The sequence below is a fragment of the Falco peregrinus genome, chromosome 5 (genome assembly GCF_023634155.1).
Source record: "Falco peregrinus isolate bFalPer1 chromosome 5, bFalPer1.pri, whole genome shotgun sequence".
NCBI classification, from domain to species: domain Eukaryota; kingdom Metazoa; phylum Chordata; class Aves; order Falconiformes; family Falconidae; genus Falco; species Falco peregrinus.
This window is the reverse complement of record NC_073725.1, coordinates 9415528-9432125: the sequence shown is the minus strand read 5'-3', so window position 1 is coordinate 9432125 and position 16598 is coordinate 9415528. Positions and strand designations below refer to the sequence as shown.

General features: G+C 37.3%; 1 protein-coding gene across 2 annotated transcripts in view; it reads left to right on the top strand.

The window, feature by feature from the left end:
* The window catches only part of ZNF385D (zinc finger protein 385D), a 436566-nt gene that overhangs the window by 370511 nt on the left and 49457 nt on the right, over positions 1-16598 (top strand). For both annotated transcript variants that reach the window (XM_055806625.1, XM_027782780.2), the window contains one exon: positions 716-878. In XM_055806625.1, the coding sequence (XP_055662600.1) occupies positions 716-878 (163 nt within the window). The remainder of the gene's footprint in view (positions 1-715; positions 879-16598) is intronic.

The window sequence follows — 16598 nt, the reverse complement described above, 5'->3', positions numbered from 1 at the left end:
TTTGGATTGTGACAGGATTTGTGTGAACTTTCTCCTTGGAAAAGATGCTCCTGGCTTTGAATTTCAAACTCTACCTTTTAAAGTAGGTGGACAAACGTAATCCTTTTTTTATTAAGAAAGCCAGCTGATTGCATGTCTGCCTCACATTCAGTTAAACATTTGATGATGGGCTTTGAAGAGAGTTTGTTGTGTTTTGCTTTCTTTTATTTGGGCTTTGGTTTTGGTTTGGGGTTTGTTTGTTTTTTAGTGTCAGTCTTTGCTGAGAAGTTCCTGATACCACTGTTAATAGTAAATAGTTCTTTGAAGGAATCTTTGACAAAATCTCTAGATTGAAGTAAAGACTAGAAAAGTGCAGAGCTACTGGGAGGAGAGTGCCTTCCTCCCCGTTGCCTGAGAATTAATTTTTTTTTAATGTGAAAGTAAAAAAAGTCTTGATACAAAAACTAATGGTAGCATGGTAGACTAAACCAATCTTATTTTGGTCTGAAAGTAATATACTTATATACAGTAATATACTGTATTTGTCAAACTGGGGTTGCTTGAGTATTTTTTCCATTGTTTTCCAAGCATCATTCTAAGTACAATCTGTTTGGTCACTACTTGGATAATGTGAATGGTACCCATTATTGAAAGGTAGTCTGTATTTGTACTAATACAGAGAATGCCAGTTTAGAAATGAGCCTGATTGCATGGTTCATTTTGTTCTCCTTTGTAGAGCCAGGCTGCGGCCCACTACAAAGGCACTAAACATGCCAAGAAGCTCAAAGCACTGGAAGCCATGAAAAATAAGCAGAAATCTGTTACTACCAAGGACAGCGCAAAGACTACCTTCACTTCCATCACTACCAATACCATCAATACCAGCTCTGACAAAACAGGTTAAGCGACAATCTTTGTTGGTTTTGTTTGGTTTTGGTTTTTCGGTTGTTTTTTTCTTGTTTAATTCCATGTCTGTTTAGTTATGTGCTTGCCCCATTGATTCATGCTCAATCCATCCTCCTGTGTGATATTGATTTCTTTTAGTCTTTTCAATAGGCTGGTGAGAGTATGATAGTCATGTAACTGATTTCCCTTAGTGAAAAGAGGCTTGTCATTCTTCTAGGACAGAATGCAATTCTCATGACTTGATTAATTTTTATAGTGGCTGAACTATTACATGTCAACTGATCTAAACCTCCTAGTCTATATGCAGTGTCTCTATATAAATTATTACATATGGCACATTTATTTTAACCACAAACAATGTAGCAAATTGTACTACTTGTGTCTAGAAGCCTCTTACAAAACCGTTGTTAGTAAAAACCTAATTTTCATAAATTTCAAACATTGCATTATTTTTTTCAAATGGCTATTGCATGGTTTTGAGCTGGGAAATAGCTGTATAATCTCTATTCCTCATGATCAGGTAAGTGCTATTGATGCCAGTTATTCTGCTTAAATGAGTCTTCAGACTGAAATAATATTCTTTAAATTATTGTGTGGGTAAAAGGTACTCCTTTGCAAATAAAATCTATGTAAATATTTGGCAAAGTCAACAGGAGCTGATTAAGCTTGCATTTTAAGTAAGTGGCTATTGTACTGGAAATTTTGAAGGAAGGTTGTAAGTTCACTGACGGGTGGTCTAGTATCTCGCAAGGTATGACTGCTCTTGTGTGTGAAGGGATGCAGTCTGCATATTTAGTCATAATCAATCCCCCTTCCCCAAACAAGCCAAAAACAGCCACGGCAAAAAAGCCAAAGCTGTGAGACGTCAGACGGCTTTCTACTGGTGCTGAAAACTGCTCTTTTGGAACCACTTCTGATGCAGTAAGTTTAGCATTGTAAATGGATGTACGCTAACCAATTATAGTATAACAGAAAAGTACCTTGCAGACATGTGTAGTACCTTCCCTAAGATACATCTGTCCTATATTTGTTGTAGACAGATACCTCTATGTCTATATCTCTCTTTATCTATATCTTTGTTATAGCCCTTTATTATAGACAGCAAATGTTTTTATGGAGGTTTATATCCTAATTATAATGGGATGGCTGTAAGAAACAATCGTTACATTATTTTTGTGTTTGTTACCGCCTCCCTCCGCCCCCCCCCCCCCCAAGAAAAAAACCCCAAGAAAGTACTCTGAATACTTTTGTTTCTATAATGAAAGAAATGAAGCTTGAGAGAATAGGCGCAATGCCAGAAGTTATTTATGAAAATATATGTGTTTCTAAACATACAGATAGGTTTAAAAGTTTCTCCTGCTGTTACCTGTTGGCATGTTCAGAACAGAAAGGGGGACGATGTATGGAAAAAATGATTTATTGTTTAGAAAATATGATCTAGTGGTTGGAGAAAATAACTGAAGTAAAAAGAGATATTTTAAAGCTTTAAAATGTATTATTCAAAAGCTTTATCTTATGCTGTGTAAGTTTGAAGGATTTTCCAAGGTGCTTTAAAACCAGTTGGAGTCTTTCCGTCAGGCTTTGAGTTAGATACCTGACAAGATATATGAACTGTCTTGTATCCAAGGTCAGTAGTACAAATCAGTTTTTATATCGGCATAAGTAAGAAAGCATCAGAAATCTAGTTGCACACAAAAGCAATGCCCTGTGCTGGAGTTTCCTCAGGTTTACACATTGTTTGTGACTTTCTGAATTAGTTTCACAGAATGTGTGTATACATATATGTATATACATGTATTGTATATTGGAAGTACTGACCTTAATGGCATTCTAAAAGACACATAATGATGTTAATTGATGAACAGCCCAAAATCTGACAATTTCACAAAATCCTGAGCACCATATTCAACCGCTGTCAAAAGCCCTATTCAAGCCCTATTCAACTAATGGCATTCAAAGAAAGGCCGCCAGTTCTATTCAAATACAGCTATTACAGGTCAGCATTGATGTAACTGGCAGTAGAATAGCATCCTTGTTGTAAACTACCCTTTGTAGAATCGAGAATGTATGCATAGTTGGGGGGGGGAGAAGAAGAAAAGAAAATTTTGGGTAGCCAAAAGGGTGAAATTCTCTGTTAAACTTGACAAATTAAAAATTTCATAAATTGCGTTTTCTTTCCTTTCCAGTTGTTCTGTGTCTTATATTTACTTGATGGAACTTTTGAGGGCAAAATGATTTCTGAAAGTCATGATAACATCAGAATATACTGCATTGTGTGAATTTGCACATTTGTAAAGGACTGCTGTAAAAGTCAAATATTCTGATAGTAACATGCAGTTCTGAGGAAATGGTTGTACTAACGAATATAATTCATTCATTAATCTTTCATAACTAGAAATAAGTTCTGTTACTAAGCCCCTGCACTTGTGATCATTTGGAACAAAAACTTTTTCTACAGTATTTTAAAGCTCTCTGCTGAAGATTAATGGTTGATCCCAAATACACTGAGGATAGGGTCATGTTCATATTACCTCCAATATATCATGTACAACAACGGGTAAATGGTGAATTACATGTCAGTCACAGCACATTGGTCAGGACTTCAGTTCGCTGGTCCTGTGTACTGTTAGCAGCTCCAGTAAACAAAATGTCATCAGGAAATCTGCAGTGCTATGCAGTGAAGATTATGAAAAAGACCACACAGTATACAAACTGATTCCAGATCTAAAGCAACAATTTGTTCTGTTGCTTATTCGGGAACTGTTTTATTAGACGTGGTGCCAGCATGTGTTATTGCAATAAATAATGGAGACTGTGCAACCCACAATGTACGCAAACTCCCTAAAACATTTCATAAAGGATTCCTGGTGGTTAAACTATGTGTTAAGGAGAAAACATAAAATACAGGGTCATTTTGCTCATTTTGTGAAAGTGTCTACTTTTTTTTACCCCTTTAAACAAACCATTATTATTAGGCTTGAACTTGAGAAATCTTTGAGGGAATGAAGAAATTTCATGAAGAGTTATGCTGGCAGCCACGTAATGGGCAATGCCATTATCAACAAGTGGGAACTTTGTTACCAGTTCTATTACTTGACAGCCTTGTTTGATCTGTATTTACCATTTATTATGTGAATCCTTTAGTCACTCCAGACAGAAAACCAGAAAGTGACCATTCCAAAGACAAGCCCACTTTATGGCAGTATATGAGCCAGATTTCAGTATTTGTTGATTCCTCCAGTTCATGGGTGACAATAAAAAAATCCTCTTTTCCCCATATGTTAACATATGCATACATATTGCCTGACATAAAATTGTTAAATGTCCTTGACAGCTTTACAAATTGCCCCTCCTTTCTGCCAAGGTATATTTTCTTCATAAAGGTGCTTCATACTTTCACCGTGGCTATAAGAACAGATACTTTGGGAACACCTTTTAGAATATATTTAGTTAGACTGTGTTCTATCATCCTAACTGTATGTCCTGTCCAGTAGAGTCATTTTCCTGCACTTGGGTTTTTTGAATCTAGAGTGAGTGTCCAAGATTATATCCATGTAAAATTATATCCCTATAGTTGTTGCATATGTCTAAATATTGATCTTTTCCAAAGCTATTTGAAGTTAAAAAGGACTCTCCATGACCACATTACCACAAATTAGGTCTTGAGGATTTGCTATTTTTACTTATTTATGAGTTCAGCATGAGTTAGATCATTTTCTATCGATAGAGAAGAAGCAATAGACGTTTCTGGGGTGGGGACATGCCATTGGGAGCCATCACTATGGCATAGTCTTTAATGTTGCTTCTGAATGTTATAAATGTCTTAAATCCTATGTACTTAGATGCAACAAACAGCTCTCAAAAACAGATAAAAATGTGAACAGAAAAAGTGTGTATCTGGGCCAAGGCACAGACAAGATCATCTATCATTAGTACAGTCTTAACAGCTAAGAGACCCCTGTGCTGTCAGAGAACAAAATACGTCACCTGTCCTAAGGAGCTTACAGTCTACACACATGATGAGAGATGACTTAGGGAGATAGACATTATTAATGTAATAGGCAGGTGTTTTAAAAGAGCAGTAGCATAAACATATTCAAGTGTTAAAGGTATCACAGGAAATTAAAACACTGAAGGATGGATTAGAAGAAAAGGTGGGTTTTTTTCAGGTACTGAGCATATGTGTGGGTGATAGCATGGAAGAAAGCGTAGGTTTTATTTTTCTTTCACTACACATACTAAAATTCTTCACTGTTGGAATATTTTAGTTATGCTATCCCTTTCCAGTCTTACAGCACCACCACCACCACCACCCCTTATCTTTTTATCTAAAAAGTGGTAGGATAATTCTGGTCAGCAGATGAAACTTGCTCTTGAAATAACAATTTCGGTCAAGCCGGGATAATTCTGAAATGGTGAGCAGGCGGAGTGGGAGTGAGTAGTCAGTCTGGCAATGTCTTGGAATGAAAAAGGAGGGCAGGATGGAGAAAGAAATTGGAAATGATGTGGTAAGTCAGGGTAAACTTTGAGGGAGGAAGAAAGGAAGATGGCATGAAATGGAAAGGTTCAGGAAGATGTGTTGGAGTTTGACAGCCACAAATACCACAGGATCACAGAATGTTTGAGGTTCTGTGAAGGGACCTCAAAAGGGACATCTGGAGATGACAGGGCCACCCCTACAGGTCAGGGCAGAGTCAGCTAGAGCAGGAGTTTCAGCATCTTTCAGTTGAGTTTTGAATATCTTCACAACTTTTACTGGGCAACCTATTCTAGTGCTTGGCCACCCTCAGAGTAAAGAAGAATGAAGAAGTTTTTCTTCTATTTAAGTCCAATCTCTTGTATTTCAGTTTATTCCTGTTGTGTCTTGTCCTATTGCTGTGCACAACTGAAAGAGTCTCGGGCTCTGTCTTTTTTATTCCCTGCCTCTGACCCCATCAGGTATTTATACACATTGCTGGCTTATGTTTCAACTGGTGTCCTCCAGGACAAAAGCAAAGCTGCTTTCCAGATTGTAAGCCCCCAGCCCAGACTGTCATATAAGTTTATTGCTTCCCAGCTGTGGGACTTTTGCATTTCCCTTCATTGAACTTCAAGAGATTCTCATTTCCCCATTTTCCTTGCTGCCGTTCAGAGGAACCTGGACAGGCTCACCCATCTGGTGTACCAGGCACTCCTCCTGGTTTTTTATCATCAGCAAACTTGCCAAAGCATGTGCTCTGTCCCATTATCTGGGTCTTTAACCAACCCTGATACGAGTATCAATTCCTGGAAGACTCCATTAGTTAGTGGCCTCCAACTTCATGCTGGTGACCACAAGCCCTTGAGCCTGGTAGTTCATCCAGCATTTTTTCTATTATCCTTTTTGTCTTCTTGTAAAAATGAGAACTAAGAAACTGTACGAAAAAAATAAGCACAAAGAAAAGAACTAAAATTGAAAGGAGTAAGACTTATCTAAATCTCCAAATTCTTCTAGCGCATTGCTTTAATATGTTTGCAGTGGTTTACCATCAGGCAAATCATATTGAATTTATGTAACATTTATTAGTGTTATAAAATGTATTTTCAGTGCAATTAAAATTAAAAAAAATCATTGATGGGACCTGATTGAAGTGCAAAGCTCTTTCTCTTGCATTTTAAATGGTTTCTTTATGTCTTTCTGTTGAAATACATAACAAATTTGGAGTTTTTATTTTGAGAGTTGGTTTATTCTTTTAAAGTGTACTTCATACCCTGTTACATACTGTGTTGTATTCATGTATTGGGCTTTTTCTAATAATTCTATAGTGCGTTTTGTCACCCTTGCAACCTTTAACTGTGCTTCTGTGGGATGACTCAATAGTCTGCAGATACTGGGAGTAAAAGCTAATGCAGATCTGTTGCCTTAATACCAGCTTACACTGGAGCTGGCTGGTGTGTAGATAGGTGGGGAGTGGTGCTGTGCTGCAGACTATGCAGGAGGTCTTATGCCGTTAGTGAGATAGAGGACTCAGCTTCAAATGCAGGGAGTGTTTTAACAGAATGAAATCTACTGAACTGCTTAGACTGTTCATCTGTACTTTTTTTTTGGTATTAAATATATGAAGGAGAGAAGGGCTGAGGTTATTAAAGATAATATTCATTGAGACCCTAGGTGGAATTTCTTTGACCAGCTAATAGGCATACAGATTGACACTAATTTCACTGGCTCTTCTTGGTGTGAGAGAAAATCACATTAATTAAGTCTAGGGCACAGTTCATCTTATTGTAAAGTAAACATGTATAATAAATCAGATGAATGGTGAAGACCTAAGAAAAAGTATAAAAAACACCTGTGGTGACTAGGTCAGATATGAACTGCTACACTGATACCTAAAGGTAGCTGAGACTAATTCCAGCCTCAGTGACCAAACAGTCCTTTCTGGCAATGTCTCCATTTTTTTTTCCATAGGTTTTGAATCTTTTTAACTGAAGCATGAATTGCCCTGTAAGAATTTGATGCTCAATGTTCAAAATCTGAGTTGTGTTAGTTAATTCTGAACGGTCATGTAACAAATGACACTATTTCTGTCTGTCAAGTGGAAATTTTACTGTGCTCTTGAATAGCTTTTAGATTTGCCGCTGACAAGAAGAGAGTTTCTTGATATTTTTGTTTGTTTTAAAAAAAGGGAGCCTCTTTCTCAGCTAATTTTTTATATATGGAAAGAAAAGTATTGCCTAGTAAAGGTAGACTACTGGAGTGTGGATGGTTTAGTATTAAAATATTAACTTCATCTTTGTCATATTACATTTAACCATAGGTGTCCTAGTGAACATATCCTATTTCAACATTGTGTCTCTTCAAGCTCTCTAGTAAGGAGTCAAGGGACGCTTTGCTGTTAGTCAGTATGCGCTGCTTTATTTAAGAATCAAAACTGCTTTAAATGGTAGGGAATTTTTTTCAAACTGTGGTGGCTTGACCCTGGCTGGAAACCAGGTGCCCACCAAAGCCACTCTATCACTCCCCTCCTCAACTGGACAGGGGAGGGAAAACATAACACAAAGCTCCTTGGTCAAAATAAGAACAGGGAAAGATCACTTCACCAAGTACCATCATGGGCAAAACAGACTTGGGGAAATTAGTGTAATTTATCACCACTCAAATCAGAGGAGAATAACGAGAAAATAAAACCAGAACTAAAAACCACCTTTCCCCCACCCCTCTCTTCTTCCCAGGCTCAACTTTACTCCCAAATTCTCTGCCTGCTCCCTCTGGGAAGCACAGGGGGAGAGGGAATGGGTTGTCTCTGCCACTCTTTCCTCCTCAGGGGGAGAGCTCTTCACACTCTTCCCCTGCTCTAGTGTGGGGTCCCTCCCATGGGAGACAGTCCACCACAAACTTCTCCAACATGAGTCCCTCCCACAGGCTGCAGTTCTTCAGGAACAGACTGCTGCAGTGTGGGTCTCTCATGGGGTCACAATTCCCAGCAGCAAAGCTGCTCCAGACTGGGCTTCTCTCCCCATGGGGCCACAGGTCCTAGCAGGAGCCTTCTCCAGCGTGGGCTTCCCACAGGTCACAGCCTCCTTTGGGCACATCATCCTGCTCTGCTGTGGGGTCCTCCACTGCTCAGGTGGGTATCTGCTCCACCATGGAGCTCCATGGGCTGCAGGGGGACAGCCTGCCTCACCGTGGTCTTCACCATGGGGTGCAGGGGGATCTCTGCTTTGGCACCTGGAGCACCTCCTGTCCTCCTTCTGCACTGACCTGGGTGTCTGCAGTTGTTTCTCTCACATAGTCTCACTCCTCTCTTCAGCTGCAATTTATTGCGTGGATTGATTGATTGATCTTTTTGCTGCTCTAAATGTGTTATCCCAGAGGTGCTACCACCGTCACTGATAGGCTCAACCTTGGCCAGCGGTGGGTCCCTCTTGGAGCTGGGTAGTGTTGGCTCTATTGAACACAGGGGAAGCTTCCAGCAGCTTCTCACAGAAGCCAGTCCTGTGGCACCTTCATTACCAAAACCTTGCCACGCAAACCAAATACGCAAATGTAGTGCTCAAGTGAAAACCTGATTGTATGAATCTTTATAGAAGGACAACATATAATTGGCTAGCACTACAGCAGTTTCATATAAAATATGAAGAAATACTCTTTGAATATATTGATATGAATATGTTTCTACAAGTTTGTTTGCAATATTTGCCCTTTGCTCAAGGAGGGTAACTAACTGTTGTTTCCTCCAGTATCACGCTTGCTTGCTTTTTCCACTTAGTCCAAGCTGTGTGTACGTTAGCTCTGTACACAGATGGATGTGTGCATTTCCTGCTTCAGCTCCAGAACCTGTAATGGAAAGGAACTCCCATTTGAAAATGAAAATAAGTTTCCTCTTATCTCTGCTTTCCTTTAATTTCCACTTTCATTTTATCTCCCTCACATTCAGCTTTTGAGCTTATTTTCTTTTTTTCTTATAAACATAGATTTTTGGTAATGGCTAGGCTTTAAGGTTTGTGACGGCTTCTATATATTAAGAATTATTGGATTATTTCTGATGTTGCTTGCTGTAGCTACTCTATTTTATCATTTACTCTTTGAGTTATTTGTTTAATCCTTTGTTCTTAATGAAAACCACCCTAAATTTTCCTTTCTTAAGGAAAGCTGAGGAAGACATACTGCTGTATTTATGACGTTAACATACACTTAATTAAAAGTGCCACTGCCTATTTATTAGCATTTTTATAAAGAGCAGATTTTCTTGTAATCTTTTGTAACTAAAATAAATTCTGTTTCTAATATTTATACAAATGTCAACTGTATTTAAAATTAAAATTAGTATTTAATGCTATTCAAAATCTGCTTGTGGATGTAGAAACAATTTACTGTATGACCCCAATGTGCGGTTTGCTGGTACAGCTTAGGCTGTGGATACCCTTGTATATGTAATTATTATGTTAAGGATGTTTATTCTAAGACAAATTCAGTTCAGTCTGTTTGTATAACTTCACTGTTGTTTTGTTTCCATATGCTTTATTGTATCATAAAGTGTGCATTTGTTTAGGCAAGTGATTTCTTCAGATCATTTCAGCATTGCTTAGGGCACAGCAGAATTAACAGGCTAATTCTGTATTTAGGCTTGTGAGATCCTGGATGTAAATTGATTTCCTTTACAAGTCAATGTTTTAGTACACATCAAAACAGAACAATGACCTTCAAGCTTGAATTTGTAAGGATTTTTACTTTGTATTAACTTGTTTGAGGTATTTTGGGTGGACCATTCCCAAGTTGCAAGTGTGAAATAATAAATGAGGAGTAATTGCTCAGTGATTAACACAACAAGAGATGGATTTCAGAGCTGGCTATAGGACTTCATGGCTGACCTCCCAATCACTCGGTTCTGAAGGTTCAACATTGCCTTTTTAAATTTTATTTAAATGAAAAATCTTTAAAGGAAATTATGGTCTGAAAGAGTTATTCTTATTTTCTGATTCTGCTGTAATTTGCTTGGAAGTTAGAGATTACTGATTCACAGTTATCAGTTTTCTTAAATATATGCTTGGAAAATTCAGCCCAAACCAGTAAAATTTAACTGGGCTACATCATCTTTGACTTTAAATCATCTATGCTTTGACTTTTCTGTACTTCAGACAATTTGTAGCTAACTGCAGCACAAAATGTTATCAGCATTCTACAGACTGTTGTACCAATTTTGCATTAGAGCTCAATGGTAATTTGGAAGACAATAGCTTCTCTTTTGATCTCTGTGTAAAACTAGGGCTTTTTCTTTCTTTCAGAGTGTAGCTAAATGGCGATATAAAAATTACAGTAATTTATGTGTGCCTCCATTGATCACGTATGTGCAATAAAATCCTTCTTTGCTTGCATCTACGTATGCTGAGAGCTTCATCATATGAACGCCATGTGTTTTCTGTGGACCCAGCTGCTTTTGATTGGGATTGCCTTGGCAATTTTATGCTTGAATAATCCTGCAGATAGAAACTGCTGTCAGTCACAACATCTGTATCAGCCAATTGGATCAGTATGAAAGTCCAATACTAACAATGGTATTGTTCGTAGGTCTGAAAAGCATTTTCTATTGAAATATTAAATAGGGTCTTTTATAGTATCTCAGGCAGATGTCAGCTTGGGTACTGTGTGCCTGTAGTTGTAACTGCTAGGAATCTTGGAAGTAATCTTCTGTTTATCAGTTACTTGTTTATCAGTTATTCATCAGTATCGCTCTGAAAGCTGGATCATGCACTGTATCGTGTATCTGCTTAATGAGTCATTCTTCATGGGGTGTTGTGGTGTTGTGTTGGGAATGGCATTGGCACTAGCTAGTAGGATGGGTCTGAAGGCTCAGCAGTTCTGGCTGTTGGGATTTAAAAAACAAAGAAGTATTGCAGTCCTAGACCCTCTTTCAAGTTTCTATTGTAAAGCATCACATTCAGAAGCCTGTTACTGTTGCATAATTGTTTATTTTGTCAGTTTATGGACAAATTTGGAACGGAGCAGAAACTTCTTGATCCAGTGCTCTCAAATAGATGGTCAGGTTTTGAGAGTCTGGAATTTTTAAAATGAGAAGGGTCTGCTTTGAGGGCAACAGCAGAGTAAGTATGTCTTCCTTTAAGTGATCCATGTTTTTTCAAGCTGACGTATTGGCTAGACAATGTAGAAATAGTAAGTAGTTTGTTACCTGATTGAGGACTGGTTTTGTTTTGTGTGGGACATTTCTAAGACAAAGGTGACCTCATCTCCAAAGATGCTTTAGAGCTTGCTTAGATTATTTTCTTGTGTTGTTCATGTCATGTTTGTGCCATGCCTAAACCAAGAAACGAGGAAAGTGTGGTAAAGAATATAAGTAAATGTACTGTGCTGTTTGAGGCCATCACTATCCGATGCCCTTATAACGCCATGCAGAGTGATCTAAAGACAACTGGAGCTGGAACAGTTGTATTAACAATTCAGCTGCTTTGCCCAGTCCATTTCATTGGCCATTCATGTCACAAGAACTCAGCACAGCAGAAATCATTATTTCTAGAAACAGACTATCCTATGTACATGTAGTAGGCATTTTCAGAAACAGGCCAAAACTGAGTACTGTTCAAAACTACTGTAAGAATGTTAAGAGCAATTTTATTTTGCAACAATTGTATTTATTCTGCCTTCCATTTGGTATTCCACCTCCTTCAATAATGTATTGAAATGTAATGTTAGCAGATCAGTGATTTCTTTCCTCAGCTGGAGAAGTCTCATAGGTGAAATTCTTCTGTACTATGTCATTCCTTTGCTAAAATATACCTTCCTCTAACTGTATTAATGGAGTTCAACTTTGCAAATATTAATTTTATATTTGGTCCCAGTCAAACAAAGATAAAATAAACTAAAATATCAGCAGGACCTAATACTTTCTCAGTTTCTGCCATTGTCTCCCTTACTTACCTCTAAACAAGAAAAAAATAAATAAGAAATGTATTGTGTTTCAAATTACTGAATGGCAGAATACAAAAATTAATCTAACATCTAGTTGTTTTAAGGTTTGCTGTCACTGCAATTGTAAATCATATTAATAAACCTAAGATAAGCTGAAGCTTATTTAAGGTATCTTCAGCACCAGCAAACATTTTTATCTTGAGACAAAGCATATCTGTGGCTGCAATATCTGTTTGAGGAGAAGAGTAAGCATGCAGTTGGTCTTTATTCACCTGAACTCTGTGCCGCTTAGATTTAATTCCGTTTTCCACGTACTAAATGGCTTGCTTTTAGGTCGTTCAGGCACGCCACACCTATAACTGCAAAATAGGTATGTTAAGAGTCTCTTAATCTCTAAATCCATATAGTGTTTCAAACATCTTGAAGAATTATTGTGTATTTCTTATTTCAACTTGTTGCATTCTGTAGTCTACCATGATACATCAAATAGCAAACTCCCAGTATTAAAACTCTTATTTTATGGCATGTCCATAGTGGAATTAGTATCAAAGGAGCTAGAACAATTCATGTAAGTTAGAAGTTGAGAACTACAGAATATTTTTATAGGAAACAAATGGATACATGAATAAATATAGGCTCATCAACGGAAATGAAAAGGTGCTTCTAAGAGTAACAGGACCCAAGGAACTGTGTCTGATAGATTTGATCTGAGAAGGAAAAAAACCCAGCTTAGTCGTGTACAAACAATATTGTGTATAAATTGTGTATAAACTTAATGATCGTGTTGATGTTTAAATGCTTTCCATGCTAACAGTAACATTAAGTGTATTTAAACAACTACTAAATTAGACAACAGATAGGAAAAGTTGCATATGAAGGTTTTTAAAAAAGCAGATAAAGAGCTTTCTTGAGAAACTGTTATATTTTTCTGTACATTGTAGACACTGGAATATCCCAAGGACTAGAAGAAAGTTAATGTTGTGTCAGTATTCACAACATATAAACAGTATGAATCAAGTATTTATAGGTCTATCAGTCTGACACCAGTCTTGTGAAAAATAAAGCAAGAGTTGATAGGGGACTTGAGTACTGAAGTAAATGACATCAATTATATAATGACAATGAATATGAATTGATAGAAAGTTAAACTTTCCTACCTAAAATTGTTTTAATGAGATTACGTATTTGATTTATAAAGGATAAGCATTCTGATGCTTTGTGATTGCATGGCTCTAGAATGTGCAGAGGTTAAAAATTGTCTAAGATACTGGAAGGATACAGAATGAATATGGAACATTTTAAGTAGATTTAAGCCTAATAATTAAGCAATCATGAGGTACAAGTTGGCTAGAAATATTCCACTGAAATTCTTTTAGAATAGAGTCTTAACCACATTCTAATGTTACATTATCACTTACCTGCAAGTCTTTACAAATTGCAAATGGCACAAAAACTAAGGTTCTGGACAAGCAATAGAGATCAGCTGGAGATTCAATAAATCAAATGCTTTTAATACAACAAAATGTATTGTTCTCAGGAAAGAGCAATACAGAATTTATTGAAAAGTTGAGGGACTTCATGTAGAGATGAAGATGACTTGGGAATACATGGTTAAATATCAGCTACACAGGAACCACTGCTGTAGTGATGCTTCCAGAAAGCCTTGTAAAAAAGCCTTTTTTTGAGAATATTGGAGGAATGTAAAGATTTTTGTTCCTACTATTACTGTAAATGAGCTATATTATCTATTTTTTTCCAAATAGTATCATCAAATTGAGTGGAAACTTAGGGAAGATCTGATACAATTATTTAATGGTTTAATAATGAAAGACCTAATAAAATAGATGCATTCAGTTTCAGTATTTACTTTATCAAAGAGAATGTAAGCAATATTTTGATTACAGTCTATACAAATTTGCATGAAAACAGCGATCTAATAGTAAAACATCTCCTAGTATTTGGAAGGTATGGCGATATCCAAAGACTGGAAGTGGAAAATAGTTAGCTTCATTCCACAGTCAAGACAAAACCTTTTTAAAACTGAGAAGGATTATAACATATTCAGAATCGCATGTGGGATTGTCATAATCATTTGACCAAAGCTATTAGGTTTGACTCAGGAATTAATAATGGAAGTCCTCTGGGCAACATTCTGTTAGAGAAGACTGTGAACATAAGTATTTTTTTCTGGCTTCAAATATATAATTTGTCTTCTTGACTCCTCCCAGGTAAAGAAGTCTTAGCTTCTTGGAGACTTCAGATCTTGTGTATTGTACTTTTGAGGTATTCTGTAATGAAGTCCTTTATGTGGCAGATTTAATAGTATTTAAATTTAAACATGAGACCAATTAATTTGACTTCAGTCAAACAACATGCATTTTCAAAGCTCAAGAATTGATTCTTGAAGTATGTACTATGTAGGTCATAATATTTTCTCTTTCTGTGTTTTGTAGAGGACTGGGCAAGTAAATAGTGCTTGATTAAATAAAACTCTAGAAAACTGTAACTGCTGGTATAGATTTGTCTGGATAGGCAGAGGTTTATGGTGCAAAGCTGTGCCTGTAACCTGTCTCGGTGTCCTTAATTATGTCACAAAATTGACTCCAGGTAATTAAAGATGTTTTATTTCTCTGAACAACTGATTTCTTTCTATTATTACACATGCTTTAGTATTTTACTTTTTTGCCATTGTTAGAAATATAATTAATTGAGAATTAAAATTCACACTTCTGTTCCCAAGTTGTATACTTTCAAGCATTCTTCCTACTTCTTTTCATCAGAATTCAGTACTGTTTCCACTTTCTTGTTCCACTTGTGGTTAGTTTTAAGCCCTATAATAAGCATTGTAGGAGATTCAGAAGGATCTGATTTAATCCAGTAGCTCTGCACTGATCAAAGCATAGGTAGTAGCATTACTTTCAGTAAACTGTGTTTACAGCTAAGTATTACAGAGAATGCAAATCTTAAAAATCAGACTTCTTTATCACGCTTTAAAATCATCTAATTTCTGCTTGCAAATAGCCATTTTCTTACATTAGAGCACTCGAATTCTTCAGTGCATTCACCTTATCAGAGGAGTCCTGAGACAGCTGCCATGCAGTTTTAATCCCTTCCTTTGCTGCGTTTTACTTTTTTACTATTTCTGGTTCATTTTCTGCTCTGCTGATTTAATAGCTGCAGGTTTCTAGCATCATCTTAGCAGATCCATCTGAAAGTTGCATCAACAGATTACCTACATCAGCCATCTAGTTAAATTTACTTGTGGTAGTTGCCCTTAATAAACCAACATTTCCCAATAGGGGAAGATGCCTACTTCATTTCCTCCGTTCAAGTATAAGGAAATATCAGCAGGTGTTGATGGCAATACATAGGGAACATGAAATACGTGGCAGATCTTGCCAAACAACCTCGTCACACTTCTCCCTTTCCCAAATGTGCTTCCTGATTGGTAGTTCTTGTTACACCACCAGATGCAGGGCAAGGGCAATGGTTTGGAGAAGGGTTAGTGCATTATCTCCCTGATCTGGAGAAGGGTTAGTGCCTTATCTCCCTCACAGAGTATGACTAGTATAGGTGAGCTTCAGCAGCACAGTTTAACAGATCTCAGTAGTGGGGACACCACTGTTGTGTGTGTGCACAGGAGTGAGAATGCTCACAGCCCCTGGGAGCAAGCTACTTGAGGAAAGCTTCCATACCGAATTGATAAGTATGGATGGCAGCATCTCATAGTGTGAATCAGCTCTTTTATTTCATGCTGCTGATTTGGGAACTTCTAACCCAATAACAATTGCCTTTGTGGCAATAAGCTTGTGACTGACACTTCCCTCATAAAAATCTACATACACTAACCCACTAACCCATCTACAATATTTTTGTTCTGGAAGCATAAGTCAGGTAGCTGTTTTTTGTTTAAACGTAGATAAGTTCATCCTCATTACCTGGGTACCTGGATGATTTGTCAGATACTGATTTGGCAAGATGAACATGGGAACTAAAAGAGCTTTCATTTCTCTTACTGTTTTCTCACTGTAGTTTGCCAGCCTGAAATACATGTTGTGTCATGGGCCCTGCAGCTCCTGCTCCAGGTATCAACAGTGAGCATGGTAACCACGCTACCGAGATGAATTATGCCAGTGATAAATGGAAGAATAACATGGAAACTAATGGAGTAGATATAAAATTCATACTGACAAAACTGCTGCCCTGCCAGATTTGGAGGACGAACCTCTGCTTGCACAGGGGCTGCATCTCTTTTTCATATTTTTAACAGATATCCAAATGCTTTCTTGAGTTAAAGTCAGGGCACCCATTTAAGGCTCACTGAATTGCT